Raw genomic sequence first — 25,468 nt, forward strand, 5'->3', positions numbered from 1 at the left:
AAATTATAAATTAAATGGCCAAATAAATTGAATGGTGGGTTAATAGAAAAATCAAACAAAGTGATGTTTCTTTTTCTTCTTCTAAATATAATTGCTAACTATTCTAGCCTGTCCACCTTTTTTCCAAATCTATATATATACACATGATAATAAACAAATAAACATAAAATCACCGTAGTACTAACAACATTTTTATAATAAGAGATCTTCATAAATATTTTTGTACTTTTATACTATTAATTATTATTATTGACAAATGTTGTAATTTAGACATATGCTACTAAAGTAGCCGAAGTAACAACGTGGTGCCTTGCATGCTCTTCATCATATAATAATTTTTAAAAAATATTGCTAACTAATTATAAAGTGTCATCTTTAAATTGTGTTAAATATTACTAGTATACAATAACAATACTCTTATTATTAGTTACTGTTTCAGTCATTCATCCCAAGTTTGAAAAAAAAAAATGCTAAGAGGCAATTTAAAGTGTCAAGTACCACAAGAGATAGTATATCGTTATTGATACATCTTAATATTAAATCCCGCATAATTTAATTTAATAAATAATATGTAGAACCGTTAATGCAATACATCAATATGAAATACCTAATAACAATACTCAAACAAAATAGATCTCTTTTAATGTATTCTCAATTTTCTTTTCTTTTTCTCTTATGTTTTCTTAATAACAATTAAAACTGTTCAAAAGTCATCAACATTGTTCATTAAATAATAATTAAAGATGATACATTATTGGAATTAAATTGAATTTAAAACCAAATACTAAAAAGAAAAGATCATGTACTTGAGTATGTCTTGTTTTTCTTTTTTTCATTTGAAAAAATGAATGCTCTAGAAAATTAGAAATACTAAAGCCCCCCACCCTATATCAACACCATGATGAATTATTCTATTTATTGATATAGTTAAATATTAAATTTCACATATTTTAATTTAAATAATTTTTACAAAATTAATTATTGGCAAGACGTTACCTTTCTGTAGTACACCCCCTTAAAGGGGAATTTTGGAAATTTCTATAGTACACTCCCTATTTATTTCACCATCTAAAAAAAAATTTAATCTATTTTTTTTATAATTGTCTACGTTGTAGTTATTTAGAACTACTTGTAAATTTTTAAAAAATTTCAAATAATTTACAGTGCTAAAAATAAGATCTAAATAGTTACTTACCACTCTTATAAAAAAAAACAGTTACACATACAACAAAATATTTAAACCTTAATTACAACATTGTAAACTACTCAAAATTTTCTAACCCTTTTGTAATATAGACATATCCTAAATAACTAGTTACCTCAAAGGTGTAATATTGTGATTAGTACAATTTAATATTAAATCCCACTCATTTTATTTTAATAAAAATTATTATAGGACACTTCATAGTACTAGTTATCTTAGTTAACCAATTAACCCTTTATTTTTATTTTGTTAAATACCGATTTAAATTACATGAAGCACCATCTTGTATTATTAATCAACTAATTGAGTTTAACTAATAACAACCTAAACAATTACAGAAATTAAAAATGGTGCATAGAAAGAGTAGAGAGAAAATAGGTCAAAAAGATTAGATCATAGGCTTGTTTGTTGTTGGTATGCGTTTATGGCCCTATCAACCTATCCAAAGATTTGCCTGAAAATAATTATAATGTGTTACAGACTACAGTCATTGTCAACCAAAAACAATAAATCAATAAAACAAAAATAAAAATAAAGTCTTTAGTGAATGAGTGTGATGTGAGCTAATGCGTTACACTCTCTCTCTGGTTTTGAGGAGATTGAGATTTTTACAACTTTCAAAAAAGCATAAACAAAAAAGTTTTGAAGAAAACTAAAAAAATTAAAAAAAAAATATGTAATATAGTATGGAGAATAGGAAAAAAGGACATACACACCCACATGGCCTTATTGGCTGTATATATATATAAGAAAAAAAATTAAAAAATAAAAAACTCAAAAATACCATGGTTTACAACTTACAATACAAGATCCTCCTCATTTTTTTTTTCTTTTTTTCTTTTTTTTTTTTTTAATTCTCAACAATTGAAGTTTTACAAAACATTCATTTCATTCCTACATAAGAATTTTCACCTTTGTGAAAAAAAAATTCTTTAATTTGATGCTTCCCCTAATTACCCATTTCTTCTTATCTTCCCCTAATCCCACCCCCTAATTTTGACAAGTTCTTTTTTTCACCATTTCCTTCTGAGAAAGAAAAAAAAAGAAAAAGAAGGAAAGAAATTCAGAAACTCATGTAGGAAATGTCCACCTCAAAATAGCTATTTTGCCTCTTTTAAGTTTCCTTCCTTTTTCTTTTTCTCTGTCAAAAATCTGCACAAAATAACATATATTCCAATAATGACTGCATTAGAATTATAACCCAAAAACCAAAGTTTTCATCTTTCTTATGAAAAATTCAAAACAAAGAGATGAAAAAGATTCAATCTTTATTTTACATACCATCATGTTTCTTCATCAAATTTCTTGCAAACAACATACAAATGACTAGAAATCCAACTCCAGCTGCTCCTCCTAATATTATAGCCACAGTTTTGCCTGTATTTGCTCCACCAACTGAATCAATCAAAAAAATTCAAACCCCATTACAGATAAACACAAAAAACATCATAAAGCAACAACCTTTATTTCATTTCATCCATGGTTATATATATACATACCTGATGAAGATGAAGAAGATGATGAAGAAGAGGATGATCTTCTTGGAACCCCATTTGGATAATAACTATAACTAATGAAACACTTATGGAGATAAATTTGTCCTGATATAGAACTCCCACACTCAACCTCAGATCTCTGAACAGCAGTCTTAACACACTCACTACAATCTGAGTCACCAACATCACCTTCACACTGAGCCAAAACATATACTTGTTGATAGTTTGTTGTGTAGAAACCATGTCCTGAAACAACACCATTTTCCATGACATTAAAAGCAGTGTCTCTTCTCTCCTCAAAGCCAGTACCAGCCACATTAGTACTCCCACATGTCTTGTAAAGCATTTCCATGCCTGAAATCTGAGCAAAGCCATAAACTTCATAGAGCAAATAGCAACCATAAAGCTGGACTCTTGCAGCTACTGTCTTTCCACAGAGATTGTCAGCCATTGAAGGTAGTTTGCTAACACAGTTGTAACAATCAGCATTGCTTAGATCTCCTCTGCATTGAAATAAACCAGTGAATGAGGTTTGGCCACTCCCAGATGAGGTTTTGAAAAATTTGGTCTTTGATGATTGTTGAACTAGAGAACCCAAAAGAGCTGAAAGGGTTTGGGAGTAAACCCCTGTTGGATCTGAGAAAACTTGCTTTGAACAACCTTTGTAAACCAGAGAAGTGTAATCAGCTGCAGATTCAGTAAGTGGAACAAGCTCAAAAATTGTTAGGATTGGAAGAATGAAGAGGATGAGAAGAGAAAAGGGTCTAGTGGGAAAACCCATTTGGGGTTTGGAGAAAAAAAATGAACTTTTTTTGAAAGATCAAATCATGACAGGTTTTTTGGAGATTTTAGTTGATTTTCAGATGGGTTTTGGTTTGAACAGAGGAAAAAGAAGAACTCAATAGAGATTTTTGTGATCTTATAACCCTATTGTGTTTTACAAAGGGTTTTTGGTCTTTGTGTGGTGGTGAATGTATTTTTTTATTATTTATTATTTTATTTATTTATTTACTTTTTGATTTTTAGTGTGGCCTACCTCTGGAGATGTGCGTGAGGCATCTTTTTATTTATTTATTATTATTTGCATAATTTTAAATAAATAAAAAATTTATTTCTTGAGTAAAGAGAGAGATGAGTAGAGTGTATTATATTGTATGAAAAGTGAATGTGAAAATGTTGATAATTAAAAAAAAATACTAATCCTTTCAAGTATTTGTTAAATGTATAATAATGTTTGTATTTTGTTTTAAATATTTGAAGAGAATGAGAACAAAATGGGGGTTAATGTAAAATAATAATAATAGTGTTGAGAGTAGGAACAATATTCTCTTGGGTAGAGAAGGTTTGTAGAGTTATATGAATTAAAAAGGGGATATGGTTTTGATTGAGGCAGAGAAGAAGTGTATCAAGTTTGACTAAAGTACATCTTTATGATGATACACTTTGAAATTCACAAGTGGGGTAACTCCTTATTTTTCTATTCATTCTTGTTTAGTTTTTCATGTAAACAAAATGTAAGTTAATATTATAATTGCCAACATCATTTGTATTTGGGATTTAGTTAGGCAGAGAACTAATACCCAAAAGGGCTAAATTTTGAAAGATTTAAAATACCCATCTTAAATAATATAGCAAGAGTATAATAAGTATAGTAATAAAAATGAAGAAATTTGGGGTTCAAGAATGCATATTAAATCTACACTAAGCCCTTCTAATCAAGATAATAACTATTTTTGTTTCTTCTCTTTAGTGGCTCTCTTCTATTAAGGTATTTCTTCTTTTATTTACTCGAATTCGACAATGAGACAAAAACAAAGAGAACAGGAATAATTATGGTATTTTTATTTTCATAAAAAATACAATAAAAACTTGTAATAAGGCATTTAAATGTTAGAAAGTATTTATAATTTTCTTTTTGAAATAGTTTATGAAGTTAAAAATAAATTTCAAATAATCAATCTGTACAAATGAATATTTGAATATTATTTTTAGCATCATAAATTAATATCATATATTCTTCAGATAAAAGTGAAAATAGTAAAGAATTCACCTAAATATTAATTTCTGATAAAAAAAATATTTCTTTCATATCATTAAAAATTGATTTATTGCTTAGTGAAAACCTAGAGTGAGCATAACCTTCACAATCCCAAATAAGGAAAGATTTAGTTAAGATCAAGTATTCATAACATATTAAAATAAAATAAAAGGATTGAACTAGTTTAGATTTGGGAAAATATTTAGTTTTAGTAAATCTAATTTAGAAAAAGGCTGAAGCTTTATTTAATTAGATTTGGACAAAGAAAAAGTATTCTTCCCTTTACCAAGTTGCAAATATGTACAGAGCTTTGTATTTTGTTCAAGTGGTGGACCTTATGGTACATACAACAATAGCTGGTTATACTTACTATTATATTTATTCTTTTTTGTATTTTATAATTGAGTACAAAATCATACAACGCATTATAAACAAGCCAAATAAATAATAGTAATAATAGAGTAAATATCACATGGATTCTAATCTTTATATAAATTATCACTTAGGACCTCAATCAAATTTTTTTAGCATTTACATCCAAATTTTTGAGTTTTGTAACCATAAGGTCAAATCTATTTTATAATATACATTTTAAATAATGTAAAATAAAATATATTTTAAATGTTATGACAAAAATAAAACAAAAAAAGCTATAAATTCTTATTAAAGAAAAAATAGATAACTATAGTAGTGCATTGAGCTCCCCAATATGACATTATTATGGGTGATTGAAATTTTAATTAATTGAATTTAACATATTTAACAAATGGTGATGCAATAGGTTATCCCCCAAAATCTAAATAATTTTATACTAAAAAAAAACTCAATAAATTGGGTTGTTCATCCCTATAGGGTATAGCCTACACATATTGACTCATCATCTCTAATTGGTGGAAGCTTTTAAGGAACTTGGTAAGGATATTATCCCTAGCTTAGTCAACCAGCCTTACATTCCTTTATCATCAAAATGGAGAACAGGTTTAAGGTAAAAGACTAGAGGCTACTATAAGCTTTAATAATAAAGCATTTACAAAATTATCTTTACACTTTAAGATATTGAGAAAAAACTAAGAAAATGTATTTTATGGTAGTATTATTATTGGGTATTAGTAGTGTCCAACACTTTTTGTAGGTGACACTCTACGATTGGTTAGCGATATTTCTTAAAAATTATTTTTTAAAATTATATGGAACTTGATACTTAATTACACTAATAGTGATATAACACCAAAGAATATGTTACATACCAATAGTATTTTTTAACAATTCTTTATTGTGGTATTAGTGGCAAAAGAAGTAATGGATTATAAGAGCACCTTTAATGCAAGGTACATTCAATGTTGTTATAGCCTATATACAATCAATTTTTTTTTTTAAGAAGTTGGGCACCGTTGCCCCTACACCTACCACCTTACAACTTTTCTCGTCCACTTCCTCACCTACAAATGACTCCACACTCTCACAAGTCACAAGCCACTTTTGTGGCAACCTCATAGAAGAAGAAGGTATGGCTTTCAACAAGTAGAGTTGATAGAGTTAGAGTAAGAGGGGTTGTGGAGTAAGGCCTACTAACTAAGTACTTGAGAGTTGGGTTGGGACTGCCCATGTGGGGATACCCTTGAAAGATGTTACCTTGGGATTAAAGTTTGCTAGAGGAAGATGAAAGATTTCATTTTTGTCAAGACAAGGTAGATTAACTTTAATTTAGCTAGTTCTTTCACCGTTGCCAATATATTTCCCAAAATCTATTTAAAGATCTAATTGCTATTTGACACCTTAATGTGCCTAACACTACACTGATATGACGTCTTATAAGTTATAATTAATTAATGATTTTCTATATTATTTATTAAGTTAAAATGCGTAAAACCCGATATTAAAATGCACCAATAACTATGATTGTAGCTCAACCACAATGAATCTATTAGGGATGTCCTCTTCCTATAATGAAAAGGTCATTCTATTCAGTATTCACAAATATAATGAAAAGAAAAATACTAGTTGGTTCTGTTATTGATGTCCTCTTCCTTTTCCGAAATTGAACACATCCACATTGCTCTCTTGTCATTGAGAACAAGCCTTGAATTTTTTTTTCAAACTCTCCTTAAAACCGTTGATTCGACCTTCTACTATAAGAAGTGACTTCTGTTGTTCGGTCAGAAGACCTCCAAGGTTGTCGAGTCTGCAGAGATTCGAATCTTGGAACAAATGCCTACCAGCACTTTCCATTTCCAACACCCCTTACCCCTAAGACCACCCATTGATGTTGTCTTAATCAAACAACATAAGTACTTCAACATTGGATAAGGTAAAATCACAGCAATGAGGTATATGAGATATCTGTACCATTGCATTACCAAACTCTGCTTCTATATTCCTCAGGACAACTAAAAACCTGTTCATGTACTGAGAAGAAAATTGAAAACTCAACCACAATGAGCTTTGTTTGCCTCAGTTTTATGAAGAGCAATTACATGGCTTCCAATCCATGTGATGTGCCAACTTTGAAAAGAATACATTTTAATTCTGCTCTTTTTCAATTTTGCCTATTGCAGTTTCGGTGCTACTATTGATTAAATGACATAGAAATGTAAGTACAAGAGCATCAAAACAACCTAAAGTAAAACACTCACATACAAAAGTGGTTAAAGAACCTAGAGAATGAGCTGTGACAAGCTAGCGAAAGAGCCTTGGAACAGATCTCTTTGGTACTTTCCCTTCCATCTTTAACCTTCTATAAGCTTCTCTAATGTGGCAAGGCCTCACTGGTCCAGATTCTTTCCTCTCACTCATAACAATTCTAGCTGTGCATATAAACAAGTACAAAACAAGCAAAGTGCATTACTAAACATAAAGAACTTGTTCACACACAAATTTGCAGAGTTGAAGAGTAAAAGAAAGGAGTACCTGTTTCAACAAGTTCACCAACAAACATCTTTGCAATACCAGATACAACAATGGTCAAAGGCACAGATATTTTCTGGGTTCCAGTGATGCTAGTTAACAACTGCAAATGAAATGAATTGAATTGAATGAAAGAAATGATTTTGATGTATAATTAAGAAGCAAGAAAGAAAAAGAAGAATACCCTTTTCATGTTAGATTTCTGAAATCCAGCTCTGCGGAAGGACTCATAACGACTCATCTGTTCCTCAGAGAATTGGGAAAGAATAGCTTGCATCTTGGCCATTTTATGAGGGTCGGAGGCAGAAGGAAACTTTTCAAGCTCAACCTCCACATTCTCCTCCTCTTCCTCGTCATCATCTTCTCTCTTCTTCCGAGGAATTGGTGGCAGAGCAGCAGTCAATGCCATGGATGAAGAAGATGGTCCTCTGTCTCTGTCTCTGTCTCTATCGCCATCTCTATCCTTGTCATCGTCTTCGCGAGAAACAGCTGTAGAGGGATCAGTAGCACCAGTACCAGCTCCACCAAGGTCTTCTTCATCCTCCTCTTGATTGTGTTCTTGCTCTTCCTCAAAGGCCGCTTCAAAAGGATCCTTGGATTGCTGCTTCGGTAACTTTTTGGGTTCTTCCATTTTTCCTCTTCTTTCTTCCTTAGATCTCTCTTTACTGTCTTCGTTCTTTGATGGAATTTTTGTTGAAAATGTTTCCTGAGAAATTAGAGTAAATGGCTCAAAAATATGTCACCTTGTAACCCAATGTCCCCATTTTATAATTGGCAGAAAAATGACAATTTAATACTATTAATTAATTATTCCTGCCACATAAAATTCTCTTATTTCTCATACTTTTAAATGTCCAATTTTTTTTTTTTTTACTTATCTAGAAACCTATAACTTGAATATTCTTAAAGTTATGGTAATGTTTTGGGGTTTTTTATGGATTTGTTGGTGTATATGTTTTGTTATATGGTATATTAAAAAAAATATTTAGATTTCTATTTTATTAGCTCTTTGCTATATATAAGAAAATGAAATAATTTCATTTGTTCGTGGGGATAAATTTGAAAATTTACCTGCTGAAGAAGCTTTTCCTCTGGGATTATTCTGACCAAGAAGTTTTGCAGATGTTGAGATTCATCAATTGAAAGTACCTTAGCTAGCAGCACACATGTGTCTCAAGAACTACCATACCAAATAGGCCAGCTCTTTAAGAGAAATATTCTCAATAAGCAAGAAACACACCTAATATGACGATCAAAATTAAATATGATAGAATAATCCCATCCTCGTTTTAGTTCTCATTAGGAAAACATAAACAAATCAGGTAATAATTAAGGGGGGAAAAAACTTATTTGATGTTTGATCAGTCAACAGTAAGAATATACTGCAGAAGTATATAGAAGAAAATGATCTGAGAGTACACTGTACAATCAATAAAATGTTAATGGTTAGATAGAAAGATTAACGTTTGTTTGTCTCACTATAATCTAACACTGAAAAATTAAAGATAATAATAATAATAATAACAATGCTGATATATTTAACAACTGATGAAAGTAGAATTTTAGGAAATATCATTCACTTCCTCGAGAAAATTGGAATTCCAGTTGGATTATCCATTCTTGAGGCCAACATATATACCAAACAATGAAAAGGGTCTTTCTCTATTAACCAAATATGTGCATAGAAGGTTTGTTAACTTAATTATAAAGTGAACAAGTTTGTCATTGTCCTCTATAGACCTGAGAGTTATGGGTTTTAGGGTATGAAGAAAAGGAAACCATCCATGAATTAGGAGAACAAGAGTTCTCCATCTCAGCTGAGAAGCTTCACTAATTAAGAGATATTCGTATAAATGGCATACAAGATCAAGAACATAATTTGATTAAGAGAATTCTCAAACAAAAATTTCATTCAATCAAAGAAATCAACAACTACATATAAACAAATCAAAAGAAGACCAACCTTGTAAATTACTTCAGTTTCAAAAAAAAAAAAAAAATCGAAACATAGGGATTATATTTATCAACAAACTAAAGATCTCAGAAATTCAGAATCACATAAATTCATTTATCAACAAACAAGACTAAGACTAAGAGTTGCTGCCATTTTTTGGAGATTCATCACTAGGGGTTCACATCGTATTAAAACCAAAAAAAAAAAAAAAGGCTAAGACTAAGAAACCTTACCGGACGTGGTGAGAAGGAAGAAGAGACGGTGGCTCCTCCCTGGAATTTTCGGCGGCGCTGTTTCACTGAACGAAGGCTTCTTTGAATGATGGGCCGACGACGGAGTGAGACCGGAGATGGCAGAGAGAGAGAAAGAGATACGCTTTTGGGTTGTTTATTTACAAAAATATATTTCTAATTTTTTTATTGAATAAATTCCATTTTTACATGATCTAAATCTAATATAAAGAAATTCTACAATGTACCCCTTAAATTAAATTGGATATATTAATGTACTCTTGTCTTTTTTAGCACCCGAAATAATTTTTTAGTGAAATTTTTTCTCATAGTCATGTACGTTATAGTTATTTAAGACATCCTGCAAAATTTTAAGAAATTTAGAAAAATTTAACACGCTGAAAACTACATTCAAACAGTGTGTTGCGCGCGTGACTATTTTATTTTATACGCGTGTAAAATAGACTGTTTGAACATTGTTTTCTATATTGTAAATTATTCAGAATTTCTCAAAATTTTGTAGGTTATCTTAAATAGCTATAACGTACATGAATATGAAAAAAAAAATTAGACTAAAAAATTTTTCTGGATGTCGAAACAAGTCAAGGGTGTATCAGTACATCCCTTTTAAGGGGGTACATTGTAGAATCACCCTCTAATATAAATCTCACACATAAATAGAATTTGTATCCATTTCCAAAAAATAATAATAATAATAATAATAATAATAATAATAATAATAATAAATAATAGAATTTGTATCACACCATTGCTATCTTTTTTTTGGTTGAACTAAAAATTTTATTTAGTTAGATTAACTTGGTCCTAACAATATTAGCAACATCAAAACAAAATTGCTTTGCCCTTTGCTTCCAAAAAACTTATTTTTGAGTCCGGATCCCATAAACCTTATGTTGCTCTTCCTCATACAACTATTGTGAATCGACATCAATTTTTTGATGAAGATGTCTCAACTGTCTCTTACACTGCATCAACCTCTCCTTAAAATAACAAGTAACATTGTTACCCCAATAACCTAAAAGTGCCCCACACCTAGAAATTTTCTCAAAGAGATCTGCTTCATACTAACATCCCAAACACCCCCTCACCAGTTGCTTACACGTGGGCTCCCGTAACCACGAGTTTTCAAATTTAAATTACTTAACACACTGAGTAATAACCCGAATACATGGTTCCAAGAAAATCGGATAATGATTTGAGGTAGACAACTCAAGATTAACCAGACGAGCTTTCTCTAAAATATCAAGCCAAGATTGCGTAATAATATGCATGCCAAGTCATTTACAATAAAAAGAAAGAAAATCCTAACAACAACCTTAACGAAAGATCCACTAAGCCACTAGTGATCAAGCATAAAAAAGAAGTGTGAAGTAAGCTAGGTTTCCAACTCAAATAAACATATGACAACATCCACCTATCAATGATTATTAGCCAATAATCTTCCACTAAAAATTGAGACATAAGTACCCCATTATTCACACGTGAAATAAGAGAAATAATCAAACGAACAACTATGACGAAGCACCCAAAAATAAGAGAACATGCTACCACAAAAATATAGGGCCAATAGACATATCTGGCCGAGAAAGAGATATATATTACTCCTACTAAAGCAAATTGATCCATACAATGAAACATCGACGCACCAATTAAGAACATGACCTGCTCCAACTGCCATAACAATAAAAAATTCTACTTATCCAGTAGATCGCTGACAAATCACCATCATTATAGAAATAAAATTAACATAAAATAGTATAAAAATTAAAACAAATGAAACTAGGCACAAAATGAGGCAAACCAAGAATGAATCAGACCCAAAACAATCACCAATCTCTACCAAACTCCTAAACTGAGAAGATGATGATGAACTTTTGCCACAAATTCGTGCCCAAAGCCTAACACCACACCCGACATCCCCAGACCCCGACAACCCAAGACCCAATACCAGCTAAACCCCCTACCGGGTTCCAGAACCAGCCCGACCCACAACTACCGCGCCACCTCCACAACACGAAATCGAAGAAAAGACACCTACAACCAAATGACTCCATACGAGATTGAAGATCAAACCCAAGCCACTGGCAAACTAGAGGAAGACTAAGAGAGAAGGAAGATAACAAGAGGAGACTCGATCCGTGAAAAAAGTTCCAATCGAAAAACCCGACCAAAGCCACACTTAAGTTCCTAAGGCCAGCGGGCCTGGCCGAACTAAGAGATCAAAGAAAAGATCCCCTACAACGCTAGGTTTCCATAGGGGAGAGAGAGAGAGAGAGAGAGAGAGAGAGAGAGAGAGAGAGAGAGAGAGAGAGAGAGAGAGAGAGAGAGAGAGAGAGAGAGAGAGAGAGAGAGAGAGAGAGAGAGGCACTAGGGTAAAAATTCATATGATCCCACCTAGCTATATGAAGTAAAAATTCATATGATCCCACCTAGCTAAATTTCATATTTAGCATTAGCAATACATTTTGTTTGTTGGAACATATAAAATCTCCATATAATAATAATTCAAAACAAAACAAAATAAAATAAAATAAAAAACAGAAAAAGTATATATAATGGGTTTTGGATTCCTTTGTGATTGGAGTCACTTTTCCCTCTCACCGACGCATCGTTCACTTTGTTAAGACAAAATATAAATACAGAAAGAAAGGGCCTTTGATGAGAGACCTTCCAAAAGAATTCCATTGAATTAATTGAAGAAATGTATACATTCAAAGACAAAGTAACAGAGAAGCTTTCTCGTTTTCTTCCTCATTCCACAAGCTCACCCATCTCTTCCCCTCCTCCTCAATCTCAAGATCGCCAGGTATCAATTTTTGAGCTTTAATGGATTAGCTTAACAATGTTCATTCCACACTGTATTTTTGAGATCTGACTCTTTTAGTAATCTCTCTATCTCTCTTTTGTTTTTTTAAAATTGGGTTTTGCTTTTTTTCTTTAATTACAATAATAAAGATGGGATTTTTATTGTTAATTTGTTGCATTTTATTTTAATGAGAACTCAATTTGATTCTAAAAGCTATTAAAACTCATGGGTTTTTCAAAATTGAGAGTTATTGATCTGTTCTTAAGCTTAAATTCAGAGCTGTATGAGTCCATGGTTTTATTCAATAGGGTTGTTGTGGTCTCTTAGAGGAGAATATTTTAACTTGTGTATAGTAACATGTTCAAGTTTTAGTGCAATTATGATTTGGGTATGAATAATATGTCTCTATTAACCCCTGCACTATTTGAAAAGCAGCTGAATTTTGATCTCAAAATGAATATTCATGTCTTTCAGCTTAAGTTTCAAGTTTTTTGATGTGGGGTACTGTATTGTATTGTATTGTATTGTAAATGTGTAGGCCAAACAGTCTCCTAAAGTGGGAAAATCATTTTCTTCATACATTTCCAACATTATTCCTTCAGTAGGCTTTAATGGATCAGGATCAGACAAGCATCAACATGAATTCAAGCTAATTCCATCCTTACCTGTTAGATACAATAACCGAAACTTTAAACACCGTGATGAGCCATTGGGTAGTGATGTATCATGTAATGCAGCAAATGACAGAAAGGGAATTCAAAATGATCATGAAAAAGACGAAATCATCGACAGCATTGGCAAGGTGTCCAAGGGTAGCAGCACAAGTAGTTCCGAAGCATTTGAAGAAGCAATGGATGAGCACAGTACCCAGAAGCCTTCACCTTATCTCATGGATGACTCTGTTTTTATTTCTGCAGACTTGTATGAATTCTTGTTTTCATCAATCCCGAACATTGTTAAGGGGTGTCAATGGGTGTTGCTTTACAGGTAAATCTCCTAAGATATTACATGACTGCTGCTAAAGTAGCTTTATTCTTTTGTATTTTGGGCATTTGGCTCTTATTCAGTATTTGATATATTTAAAATGAAGGGCAGTACGTTGAAACATGGCATATCACTTCGTACACTTATCCGCAAAAGTGCTGAACTTCCTGGTCCTTGTTTGCTGGTATGGATACTCTTGAGTTGAGTTGATTCATAAGATTATATCATCAAGAAATTTGAGATAATGTAGGGCAGCTATTTGTGTTCTAGATTGTAGGAGATAAGCAAGGGGCAATTTTCGGTGGCCTTCTAGATTGCCCGTTAAGACCTACTGCAAAGAGAAAATATCAAGTAAGTTGATCCTACTACTTTATGGATATGAACTCCATGTATATGTTTTCACCATCTCCTCACAATTCTGAAAAAAATATGTATCTCTTTCTATGTTTTCAGTTTGAGAATAAGTTTTTCTTTCTCTATTGTTATTAGGGAACGAACCAAACATTTGTTTTTACAACTATATATGGTGAACCGAGACTGTTCAGACCAACCGGTAAGCACTTTTATTTTATGTATACTCTATTTAACATGATTTCCCTATAAAATTCACAAGTTAGCATTATTTCTTGCTCATCAAAAAGGTTACTGCTGGAGTATGTATTTGATAACAAGATCTGAACAGCTCATTTTAACCAGAACTGAATTCTTGTGCATCTGTTGTTCGAATTTTAAAATTCAAATCCAACTATTTGTTTCATTCTTCGTAGTTGTCTAGGGTGGTTTGTTGTTTGTTAAGATACTAATCTATTCAGGTTCCTTTGCGAAATTAACCTTATTAAATTTATATTTAGTAAAGCCACTCATTTTCAAACTCTTAATAGTGTTTTCGAACCACAATCCAATACCATTTCAAATTATAAAAAAAATATATTTTTTTGAAACAATTTTAGGAATGAGCATGTAGGGGCTCAAGGATATTCAAGATTTATATGTGTATGTGTGAATTCAGTGAACAGTTTAGATTTCTGAAGATCAGTATTTATAAATGAGCATTGTTATTGGGCATCAGTGGTGCCCAACACTTTCTATAGGTGGCGGCTTATGATTGATTAGCGTTATTTCCTAAAAGTTATTTTCTTAAGTTATATGAGATTCGATATTTAATTACACCAAAAAAAGTGCTAGATTGTAGTGGTGCCTTTTAGAAATTCTCTATGTAAATACTTGTAAATTTTTTAACAGTCTGATTTGTTGAAATAGGAGCCAACAGATATTATTACATATGCCTAGACAACTTGCTTGCACTTGGAGGTGGTGGTAACTTTGCATTGTATTTGGATGGAGACCTGTAAGTTGCTTTATGAAATTACTCATTCTGATAAAATTAAACTACTTAAAAAAAGAACTTCATTTTTCTCATCATGGTTTTAAACATTGGTTTGAATAGGTTAAATGGAACCAGTGGACCATGTGAAACATTTGGAAACATGTGTTTGGCTCATAACCAAGAGTTTGAGTTAAAGAATGTTGAGGTACTTCACATGTTTGTTACACTTACACCATAATATTTATTAGTCCATAAAACACATTGGCTTAAAATCATATAATTCTCTAATGCTTTTTCTTAACCTTTGCAGCTATGGGGTTTCACGCATGCGTCGCAATACCTTCGTTGACAAGACTCTGAGATCACTCTGTTCATCTCCATTTTTCTAATTTTATGATTAATTCTTTATTCCTTTTCTTTCACCCTTTTTTACCATTTAGATGCTGGAGGGATTTGGTATTACTCTATGGGTGAATGAATTGTTGTTATATATAGTTTTGTTGTAGCTAATTGTATTTATTGTTACATGTTATTCTTATTTATATCCTTAGAAACAAGCTGTTAGTCTTACTTTTCTCCTTGAAAAAATGTATTCAAATTCTCAAATCACATAACTTAAGGCATTCTACTACATATATAGTTTTGTTGCAGCTAATTTTATTGGTGTTATTTTAGTTTAAATTCTGGCATTCTATTCTTTTAAAGCTTGAGATTTACCATTTTCTATAAAACTTCATGCTGTAAATTGCTCTAATATTACTCATAAAAGATGGCAAAATATAAAATTAATTGTAATAATGAGTAATTGAGTGCCATTTCACTAATGTTTTCAACTGATGACCTGATTGTATGAGGCTAAAGTGGGTTGATCAATAATAATAAACAATTTCATAAAAATTACATGCGAGTAGAGTTCTCAATCAATAATCATAACTCCATTTTTTACCATTCAGAAACCACAGTATATTTCAAGAGAAAAAAATCACATGATAAAGAACAAAATAGTACAAGAGAAAGAGAGATGATGTGCCTAAGTTCTAACCACTGGCTATTAAGAATGTCACAACTCAGATGAGAAGAAGATGAAGTTGCCGCATAATGCTCAAATGTAGGAATTGCCTCCAGCTCTCTTCCAGTTCATTGTTTCGGAACTGGGAGCATACACGGCCACATCCAACTAATCATCAGTATTCAGGCCCAACAAAAATGAATCAGCAAGTAGAGGTACAACAGTAATTTTTCTAGCTAGATTGACTTTATGTTGGTTTAAGACTCCATTGCTTCGGTATCCCCTGGTAGGCCAAAAATCCGGAGGTTTCGGTCCATTGATCCAACTGCAAGGTACTTTGCATCCGGGCCAAATTTTACACACGTTGCTTTACCTAGAATGAAGAATTAGTGTGAGAAAACTTAATTTAAATCCAGTTCTGTACCATTGATGGTTATAATGTATGCATACATACCTGTGCCAGACAAATCAGGGAAAGTTTTGATACAATTCCATTCCGATTTAACATTTGCAACCTGGTAAACTCTGCAGAAGTACAATCCTAATCGTTAGTCCTTTGTTTATTTTCATCAAATTTCTTTCGAGGTAGAAGACTGATATAGTAGTACCACCTCAAAATTGAATTACATTAAGCTCTACTTATTCTGGGGTGGTGAGTGGTGCCATCTCATCAGCATAAAAATATAGCAAAATACAAATATAGTTTTCGAAGCACACCTTATATCAGCACCCGCAAGTGCAAGGTAACTTCCACTATGGTCGAATTCAACTGCAACAAGAACATCACACATCATACAAAAGTTGGCCTAGAATAATCTATGTGCATGTGTCACAACCAGATCGTCAACATCATTCATTAAATAAATACATGTATGCCAATGTACATACCAGAGCTTGTTGGCGTCTCTGAACCATAAGGAGCAAATGTCCTGAAGTTCCTCAATTTACGTAAATCCCAGAGCTTCACACCGTCACTTGCTGCAGTCTGTCCATTTCAGACCCAACATCAAAACATGGTACATCTAATAGACAATTCAACTGCATTTTGTTTTTTTTTTTAAAAAAAAAGCACATACCGCAAGGAAGTAACCATTTTCAGAGAAAGATATAGCAGTTACTGCTCCAACATGTCCATCAAATCTGGCAACGTTTGTCTATAAACAAATAAAGTAAACCAAGTCAGATCATTAAGAGAGAGAGAGAGAGAGAGAGAGAGAGAGAGTTATGGTTGAGATTACAAATAACTCTATACCTGACTTTTCACATCCCAAATTTTAACAATAGCCTCTGAGGTTCCCGTTCCAAGGATAAGACCATCAGGATGAAACGCTGCGGATGTGTAGCCACCCTCAGATCCTGTAGGGTCCTCTACCTGTAGGAATGGGAAATTACATTTAGTTTTCTACTCACCCAGAAATAATAAAATACAACTTTATATACAAGTAAAGCTTTACAAACTTCATGCAGAAAACAATTACATACACCAGTCAATTTATGTTCGTAGATACAAATGTGACGACTTTATGAAGATTTATGCAACAACGTGCATCAATTTTGAATGTGTAAACTTTTATAGGATTTTGATAGTCTATAACGTTTGCAATGATCAAAAGAGGATTCAAATTAAGACCTGAGTGAGGCACAATCCAGAAGAAAGCTCATAAAAGCACCATGTGTTGTCAAGAGAAGCAGTGACAAAATAATTATTTGTGGCATGAACTGTAACTGCTTGCACCTGAAATCAAAACACTATTAAACAGGAAAAACAAACGAAACTCCAAATTTTAGCAGGAAAAAAAAAACTAAAGAAAACAAACCAGAGGCATGGAAGCCAGCAAATAAGTAAATATCGGTCACCAATGGCACTAGAAATACCCCATAGAATCGTTAGTTCAACCTAAGTAAAAATCTTTACTGCACTATACGCATTAATAAAGCCAGATTTTTCAGAAAAGCTTAATGCAATTCCATAAGCAATTTCACACACTGAATTTCATAATAGGTAGGGCCCTGTTATTGACAATTTAATTTAATTACTTCCATTACTTGGCCATCCATTAAAAGGGAAAATATTATTGTTGTGTATGTAAGTGCAAAGCGAAAGGTTAGGAGGATCAACTGCTCACTGTTGCTCCATCCCCATTCGAAAATCACCATGTATGAAACCTTTTAGGGGTCACAAGCATTTTCTAAAGATCATTTCTAATACTTCTCTACACAGTGCAACAGACTTGGTAGCCAGGATAGGCCATTTGAGTGTAAATTCAAACTTTCTTGTGTCTGCGTGTGTTGCATAAATTGAAACCAATTTACCTCAGCATTATGATCTTTCAAAACGTGGTTGCAATTATAGTTTCCATCATCCGACCCTTGCCATATCCGTACTGTCTGCAACATCAAGATACGTATAATTTAATGTCAATTTCTACCCAAAATTATAGAAACTATATTTTAAGGAAATGTGAGGAACGTAAAACAGCTTTCAGAGAAAATTGAAGGCTTCTAGGAAACTCCTACAGGAATTGTACGTAAATATTGAAATTATCATTAAGTAATTTTCTTTGTTGAAACCATCTTTTTCTCTTTTAAGATAAATGGTAAAAGTAACAAGAAATCCCGACTTCTAAGTTTGCAAGTCTAAATCCTAATACTTCTGACAAGTGACATCAAAATATCATACTCCAGACCAAATAAGAATTTAAAAAATTGTAAATAACGTAAAGACAGTAGGGACCCACTGACATCCAAAGTTGAGGTGAAAAGGATGAATGTAGCTTACCTTGTCTGCTGAACTACTCAAGAATAAGTCATCACGTCCTACAAATTTTACACTTGTAACCTACCAAAGAAGCAATTAACTATTTATAAGGTTTAATAAAAAAAAGTTAAAACAAAAAGAACATATATAAAAATTATAAGGAGAAAACAACATAAAAAAAAATAAACCTATACATATATATAAAGCATCAAACAATAGAATATACTTAAAATAAAAATAAACCTTCTTTGAGTGACCACTAAGAGTAGATAAGATTTCCCCTGAAGATCGATTGAATATAACAGCATTTGTATCAAAACCCCCAGTTGCAATGATGTCCTGATAGAAAAAGTGCAAAATAAAATTAAAAGCTTTCATCGATCAGAGAACTAAATCAGATTCAAATAACATATATGTACTATCTGCCTCAATTGTCCACGTAAAACAAATTTGCTTGAAACTAACAAATGCAACAAACCCCATACCTTGTTATGATGTATATCAATAGATGCAATGCCTGGTTTACTTGTTTTCTGAAGTGGATGACTAGATATCTGAGTATACCTCTCTAGATCATCAATAGGAGCCAATGTTGATGGTATCTAAGTAAGCCAAATCAAAAACCAACAATTGAAAATTAAAATTAAAAAATATATCTCAAATAATAAATAATGAAAAGGAAAGATTCCATCCGTGAATTGGATCCCATTTAAGACCAAATATAGGAATAAAACTGACGATTTAAGAGAGAGCTTATAAAATCTCAAACCAAAGTAACCTTTAAACATGAGACTGTACCTGCCGCTTTTTCCGTTGCTGCGAGAGAGCAGCATTACATTCTGTAAGCTCATCAAATATGCTAGCTGATATTCCAGGACAGATTTTCTTTCCACCAGGTCCCACTTCGTCAGGAGTAACTATAGACAGAAATTAATGGATTCACGTAAATGCTCAACTATTTTAATCCAAACGTCTAATTACACTAAATGTGTCACAGCAGCATATATAAAACAAAAAGGACCTGTTCTTCCATTGCTAACTGCAGACGCATTTACTGTAATGGGTGTTGATGCGGGGATGTGTCTCTCAGCCTGAGCGAGTAGTGATCTTGCTTCATCTCTTTCTTTCTTTAGTCTTGCAATCACACGGCATGCAGCATCATGCTGCCACCAATGACAAATAAACAACAAATTAGGCATATCAACATTCTAGCCTGGAAAGGTTTTGGGAAGAAAAATTAAATAAGTAAAGTTCAATCAGAAACAAATATTTAAGATTAAAAAATAAATAGAAAAAATATGTAAAGTGACTTATAAAATAGAAACATTAAAGTTAGATCCCTCTTCACAATATCATGATCCATTGACAAATAATTGAAATGATTGGCCAAACCGTAGCATTGAAATATTAGTAGAGAAGATATCCAAACAAAACAAAATAAAACATAAAGAATAAATATGATCTGAATCAAGAAACATAACAGAAAGGAAAAATAAAAGCCCATAGCAAATGAGAATGAAAAATTCAATTGCCTAATCAATTTAACTCAAACAATACCTGGTATAAAGCATGACTCAACTCCTGTCGTGCAGTATGGAGCTGTTGTTCCAATGCAAAATTGGATAGCATCAAACTATCCCATTCCTATTCTCATTGAAAATGGGAGTTATACATTAGGAGCATGAATTTGATACAAGATATACAATAGGAGTGTCGCCTTATTTCCTTAAAAAAATGAAGAAAAAAGAAATGATACGTCAATATCATAGGCTGCATGACAATCATAAAATTACAGGGGCATAGAAAATAATTAACTGGTACGGAAACCGATTGGGGATATGAATTTCAGCCATTACTCGAGATTTATTATCAAAATTTCTAAAAGAAATTTAACTAACTTATTGGAAGTGAACTCAATTTCTTCAGAGTATGACACTGATAATTGAGTTCGGTTCTTCCAGTACTTGCCTATTATCCTATCTAATAGCCTCTTGCTTGGTCATAGAAAGTCTTCAAGAGTAACTAGCCCATCTATAAACCATGCATCTATAATCTATTCATTTATTATGCAAAGCCAAAGTTAATGGACTGTTTAACAATATTTCGCATCTGCCTGCAAAAGCACAAAATCCTATTACCACCCAGAAATTATAGCAAGCCTGTCAATAACTTCCTAGGCCAGCCCCATGATAAAGCTGTTATTTCCCAATCATTGATAAATTGATGAATATTAATAGTAGCTATAACAAAGTGCTGAAACGCATTACCAGTTCAGCTCTATATCACGAGAACTATCAAAATGCCAACTGTGCAATTGCTTCACGAGATGGAACATTAAGTGTGAGAAGCAAAAAAATCTAAATGGCATAGGTTCTCGTTGCACATCATGATCCATGTCCAATCCATAATAACTATCCAGTATAAATATAGAGCAAAATTGTAAAGCCCCCATTTACAAAGATAGAGAAGGTACACAGAACAGAAGTCTGACTTTCCATTTGACTAGAAGCACAGAATATATAGCATATTCCACTATTTATTATACACATAGCAAAACTAAATTAAAAACAAAAATTAATGAAGATTACTCATCCACCAAGTCCAGCAGTTTAGCTAGTATTATTCTACATTAACTGGATTAAAATATAGTAATTCTTATGAGTAAAACCACATACAGTCTGGAACATTCCAAGCATTCCAGGGATACTAGCAGCTTGTACAGGTCTTGGCCGAACTATCTGCATTACAATACAAACCACTAAAGTTAACGCATAAATTATAGCAAAAACAGACTTTTGATACTCTGAACAGTTGAAGCATCATATTATAACGGAAAGCCAAATTCAATGGCTGCGAGAAAGGGATCTCTATCCTCCATTGTCGTGGGTGGTTCCCAACAAGTTATGGCAAGGCCCCACACATTCAAGATGATTCATGAATTAAACAAAAGTTCCAAGAAGAAGAACACTACTAAGACAAAGAAAACAGAAAAAGCGAAAGCAATTTAAGCATACCTTTCCAGTTTTAACAGGAACAATATCGTCCATAGTAAGAGATTCGCCTGTTATTGGGCATTTTCCATATTCCTGGTGGCATGAAAAAGATGTATCAAAGTGTTTTCTTATCTACCATTCATGCGAAATTCATACTGAAACAATGCAATGACAAGTGTAAAAGAGCACACAGTCAATGGCCCCTGCGATACATACAGACATACATACATACATACATATCTATCTATCAATATATATTTATATAAACATCTTGATACACCAAAAACCCCCAAACTTGCTTTGCAAATTTGATTTGGGGCTCTCGTTGAACCCAAAGATTTATGTCGAAACCAAAACTCATTGGAAATAAAACGAGAAACTCAAGCCACGTGAAGTATTAGCATACATTATAGACATAAAAGAAAAGGAAATCCTAGCTTTAAAGTTCATATTATATTTTCTAACTGAGAAGAAATGAACAAGCAAATAACCAAGTTAGGGAAAAACATAATCAAATCTTGCTCAATTCCTATAAACCCTCAGGCATTCAAACTACTACATACTCATCATTTTACTAGTAATACATTTGATTCCAGACAAGATCTAAACATAATTTAAACAGAAAGAACAATACTTTACAACATTCTCATCAAACCAAAGCAGAAAAAAAAAATAAGCAAAAACCCTAAAAATGACAGCGAAAAACATGATATACACCAAGAAACATTAAAAAAAAAACCTACCGATATGTGTCTTTCGATTAAACGCTTCTCGAAGAGCAAGCCAGAGTTCTTCGAAACGACGGGCTCTTCCGGCACCTCGCCGGAGACTGTAGAGAGCAGTGAAAAACAGAGATCAGAGAATTGTGAAAGGGAGAAATGAGGGAAAAGGAAGAAGAAGGTAACTTACTTGCGCAGTTCATTGTGGCAGAGATTTTTGGGGATTTAGGGTTTTGGGTGAGTGGAGTGAAGCTGGCTCTGGTTGGTTTCAGCAAGAAGCAGCAGCGAGCCAAGAGAGGGAGTTTTTGTGTTTTGGTGTAACAAAATATACAAAAATGAAAAAGAAGAAATATTCAAGTTTCCTTACAACCCATTTTTATTGGGCTGGACTCATCTGGGCCCAAGCTCTTATAGGCCCATACTATTTGTTTCGTTTTCGGGTCCAGGTTCTAAAGGCCCTATTTGGTTATAACTACTTTTTCTTTTTTGGGTTTTTACAAAAATACTGTATTTCGGGTAATACTTTTCAATTTTGCTGCCACACGGCAGAAATTACATTTATACTGTCTTTTTTTTTTCTTTTATACTGTAAATACCAAAAAAAATATGAGGCCTCCATCTTCCACATCCACAGACAGAACCACCATAGCAACACTAGGACAATCGGAAAACAACCATTAATTTTGACGAGATTGAGCAAAAGCAGTGAAATCAACATTAAATAAATAATCATGTCAAAACAACTGTAAAATAATACTAAAATAAATCAAACAAAACAAAAGGAAAAAAGGATTAAAAAAAACTAACAATCTTCTGCACAGCCTTAACATCAGATGTAATAGCAGCTATATTTGCAAGTCTAGTCCTAAAAAATCAGAATAAAAAAACTACTAAAACAACACAAAAACAAATGTAAAACAATGAACATATATAACCTCTTAGAAAAACATAAAATAACCACACACCTCAAAACTCTTTTGTCAATGAGCTCGTCGAATATATTTATAGGAGAACCAAAATAAAATAAAAAAAAACTACAAAAATAGCCAAAGAGAACGAAGAAGAAATGTATTTATAGCCTCCATCTTCCACACCCACGAACAGAACTACCACAGCAACACAAGAACACTCAGAAAATAACCATTAATTCTGGTGAGATGGAGCAAGAACAATGAAATCGACGTCAAATAAATAAATGGTGGCAAACAACCGTAAAATAATACTAAAACAAATAAAAAAACAAAGGAAAAATGATTAAAATACACCAACTATCTTATGCACAACCTCAACCACTAGATACAATAGAGACTATATTTACAAGCCCAGGGGTACTCTGGTTTTAGTGTTTTTCAAGATATTTAAGTGTGCGTGTCGTTTACCACAACAAATTTACTAATTAATTTTATTTCAATACTTTCAATTATTTAAGTATAAAAGCAAGTATGGATCGATCTCACGAGGACTATGATCAATTATTATTCACTATCAAACATAAATTAAAGGAAAGTTTTGAGTTGCAATTAAATAACATAAAAAGAAAATAAATAATGAATGCTAATTCGATTTTAAAAGTAGATAAGAATTATTCTCTACCTCCAACAATCAATCAAGAACAACAATAATAAATATTATATTTTATTCTAGAATTGAACTATTAAACTTGCAAAGAATCACTTATCCTAGTCTTCATATTACAATTAATTACGATGAAGCGCTCAATAATTAAATCTTTTTACTAAGCAATAGATCAACGAAGCATGCAATCTATTTAACCTAGAAAAAAATATTAAATTCTATAAAGTCAGGTGAATCTAAGAAACAAATTAATTTAGCATATAATTCATTTAACTTAGGTTATATTTTTCATCACAAATAATGGTACCCGTCACAATACCATTAAAACTAATTTATCACTTAAACCTAGAATCATAAAATATTAGATGAATAACAATTCCAATAATGATGGTAGAATAATGTAAAACCTAATTTAGCGGTCGTTTAAACAAGATTAAAATATTGATCATAAAATTAAGCATGGAATAATATAAACAATTCAACATGAATGAATAAAATAATAATATTTATCAAAACATTTAATAAATCATGTCTTGAGTTTTGAAATAACCCTTAACCTAGAAGAGGACTACTCTATAATCTCAAACATAATCATAAGCATAATTATAAATAAATATTAAAAGAGTTTAAGAAGTAAAATTAGATGTGAATGTAGATTCTTCTCTTCTCTTCTCTTGAGTTCTCTCCTTTAAAAGCGTAATGAAAAACTTTTTGAAAATAAAATCTAAAAGTCTTATGTATAGAACCCTAAAAACAAATCCAATTTAAACTTAAAACTTGATTTTTATGTAAATCGTATGGACTTCGTATGGACCTGAGTGTCTGGGCAGAGTATAAGTTGCGCCTAGTCGCTCATTCCTGGTTTTTCACTGTTGCGTGCTCAAATTAGTATTTCGCTCATAATTTCTTCAATATTTCTTAGAATTGGACAATTTCAGGTATTCTGAAAAAGCTAAGAACGACATCTAAAACTTTTATGTGGAGTTCCAAGTCTAGATCTAGTTTTAAAGGTGTAAAAAATTACAATTACGTTATGCCTTGTAAACCCGAACTCTCCTACCTCCACTATTTACCACCAAAATGTGTTAAAATCATGTCAAACAGTTCCAAATGTATGATTAACCATCAATTCTCTTAACAAAATAAAATCACGTTAATCAACAGTTCAAAGAATCAATTTCAAAATATTAACACATAAAATTTGTCATATTTATAAGACAAATATGGAATTATCATTAGGGTATTGCCACATTATTTATTGATAAGAAAACTTCAGATGAATGATAGTCCCATAAAGTGTTTTAGTGAGACACTTACGTACTAATTTACCACTAATGTGACTTAGGGCCTCTGATCGTTGAACAGATTTCCACTCAAATTTGCCGACACACATAACTATGGATACTAGGTAAGAAAAATATTCAGATGCACATGTTTAGTTAGACATATT

General features: G+C 32.2%; 4 protein-coding genes across 8 annotated transcripts; 1 reads left to right on the plus strand and 3 right to left on the minus strand.

The window, feature by feature from the left end:
- Positions 1-1,178: 1,178 nt before the first annotated feature.
- LOC115723144 (plasmodesmata-located protein 2) lies at positions 1,179-4,099 on the minus strand. Of its 2 annotated transcripts, XR_009684384.1 has the most exons (4): positions 2,704-4,097; positions 2,486-2,599; positions 2,295-2,356; positions 1,179-1,658 (listed from the first exon to the last, which is right to left on the minus strand). XR_009684384.1 is itself a non-coding variant. In XM_030652579.2 (3 exons), exons 1-3 carry the CDS (start codon positions 3,479-3,481, stop codon positions 2,349-2,351), a joined length of 900 nt encoding a protein of 299 aa, XP_030508439.1. In that variant the 5' UTR covers positions 3,482-4,099; the 3' UTR covers positions 1,994-2,348. The 2 variants fall into 2 exon arrangements, 1 of the variants encoding a protein (XP_030508439.1); XM_030652579.2 differs by lacking the exon at positions 1,179-1,658 and having other exon boundaries at positions 1,994-2,356; positions 2,704-4,099.
- A 3,057-nt stretch (positions 4,100-7,156) lies between these two features.
- Positions 7,157-10,072, minus strand: LOC115722931 (transcription initiation factor TFIID subunit 11). 4 transcript variants are annotated; one of them, XM_030652315.2, is made up of 5 exons: positions 9,830-10,072; positions 8,714-8,882; positions 7,827-8,348; positions 7,646-7,745; positions 7,157-7,542 (listed from the first exon to the last, which is right to left on the minus strand). In XM_030652315.2, exons 3-5 carry the CDS (start codon positions 8,271-8,273, stop codon positions 7,415-7,417), a joined length of 675 nt encoding a protein of 224 aa, XP_030508175.1. In that variant the 5' UTR covers positions 8,274-8,348; positions 8,714-8,882; positions 9,830-10,072; the 3' UTR covers positions 7,157-7,414. The 4 variants fall into 4 exon arrangements, with proteins under 4 accessions (XP_030508175.1, XP_060959754.1, XP_060959755.1 ...); XM_061103771.1 differs by having other exon boundaries at positions 8,714-8,845; positions 9,830-10,033; XM_061103772.1 differs by having other exon boundaries at positions 8,714-8,822; positions 9,830-10,026.
- Positions 10,073-12,358: 2,286 nt separating this feature from the next.
- Positions 12,359-15,619, plus strand: LOC115721694 (uncharacterized). The gene is made up of 8 exons (XM_030650759.2): positions 12,359-12,653; positions 13,192-13,640; positions 13,749-13,821; positions 13,908-13,988; positions 14,127-14,190; positions 14,898-14,985; positions 15,085-15,169; positions 15,275-15,619. Exons 1-8 carry the CDS (start codon positions 12,549-12,551, stop codon positions 15,311-15,313), a joined length of 984 nt encoding a protein of 327 aa, XP_030506619.2. The 5' UTR covers positions 12,359-12,548; the 3' UTR covers positions 15,314-15,619.
- Positions 15,620-15,829: 210 nt separating this feature from the next.
- On the minus strand, positions 15,830-22,819 carry LOC115721693 (pre-mRNA-processing factor 19). Its single transcript, XM_030650758.2, has 18 exons — positions 22,634-22,819; positions 22,468-22,553; positions 21,746-21,817; positions 21,407-21,469; positions 20,289-20,375; positions 19,753-19,894; positions 19,530-19,648; positions 19,217-19,333; positions 18,975-19,070; positions 18,753-18,812; positions 18,287-18,361; positions 17,604-17,708; positions 17,226-17,345; positions 17,050-17,127; positions 16,862-16,958; positions 16,691-16,742; positions 16,428-16,498; positions 15,830-16,346 (listed from the first exon to the last, which is right to left on the minus strand). The coding sequence occupies exons 1-18, from the start codon at positions 22,644-22,646 to the stop codon at positions 16,231-16,233; spliced, it is 1,569 nt and encodes a 522-aa protein (XP_030506618.2). The 5' UTR covers positions 22,647-22,819; the 3' UTR covers positions 15,830-16,230.
- Positions 22,820-25,468: the final 2,649 nt, after the last annotated feature.

Source organism: Cannabis sativa, chromosome 9 (genome assembly GCF_029168945.1).
Source record: "Cannabis sativa cultivar Pink pepper isolate KNU-18-1 chromosome 9, ASM2916894v1, whole genome shotgun sequence".
NCBI lineage: Eukaryota > Viridiplantae > Streptophyta > Magnoliopsida > Rosales > Cannabaceae > Cannabis > Cannabis sativa.

What these genes read in the sequence shown, in the direction of transcription:
- LOC115723144 (XM_030652579.2), bottom strand. Translation starts at nt 3,481, where the DNA reads ATGGGTTTTCCCACTAGACCCTTTTCTCTTCTCATCCTCTTCATTCTT. An exon ending in ATCTTCTTCATCTTCATCAG is followed by an intron (nt 2,600 to 2,703) that starts GTATGTATATAT and finishes TGATTGATTCAG; the next exon opens with TTGGTGGAGCAAATACAGGC.
- LOC115722931 (XM_030652315.2), bottom strand. Translation starts at nt 8,273, where the DNA reads ATGGAAGAACCCAAAAAGTTACCGAAGCAGCAATCCAAGGATCCTTTT. An exon ending in AGAAATCTAACATGAAAAGG is followed by an intron (nt 7,746 to 7,826) that starts GTATTCTTCTTT and finishes TTTCATTTGCAG; the next exon opens with TTGTTAACTAGCATCACTGG. An exon ending in TGGTGAACTTGTTGAAACAG is followed by an intron (nt 7,543 to 7,645) that starts GTACTCCTTTCT and finishes TTATATGCACAG; the next exon opens with CTAGAATTGTTATGAGTGAG.
- LOC115721694 (XM_030650759.2), top strand. Translation starts at nt 12,549, where the DNA reads ATGTATACATTCAAAGACAAAGTAACAGAGAAGCTTTCTCGTTTTCTT. An exon ending in CTGCAAAGAGAAAATATCAA is followed by an intron (nt 13,989 to 14,126) that starts GTAAGTTGATCC and finishes TATTGTTATTAG; the next exon opens with GGAACGAACCAAACATTTGT. An exon ending in GAGACTGTTCAGACCAACCG is followed by an intron (nt 14,191 to 14,897) that starts GTAAGCACTTTT and finishes TTGTTGAAATAG; the next exon opens with GAGCCAACAGATATTATTAC.
- LOC115721693 (XM_030650758.2), bottom strand. An exon ending in TGCTTGGAATGTTCCAGACT is followed by an intron (nt 20,376 to 21,406) that starts GTATGTGGTTTT and finishes CAATGAGAATAG; the next exon opens with GAATGGGATAGTTTGATGCT. An exon ending in TGAGTAGTTCAGCAGACAAG is followed by an intron (nt 18,362 to 18,752) that starts GTAAGCTACATT and finishes TTGATGTTGCAG; the next exon opens with ACAGTACGGATATGGCAAGG.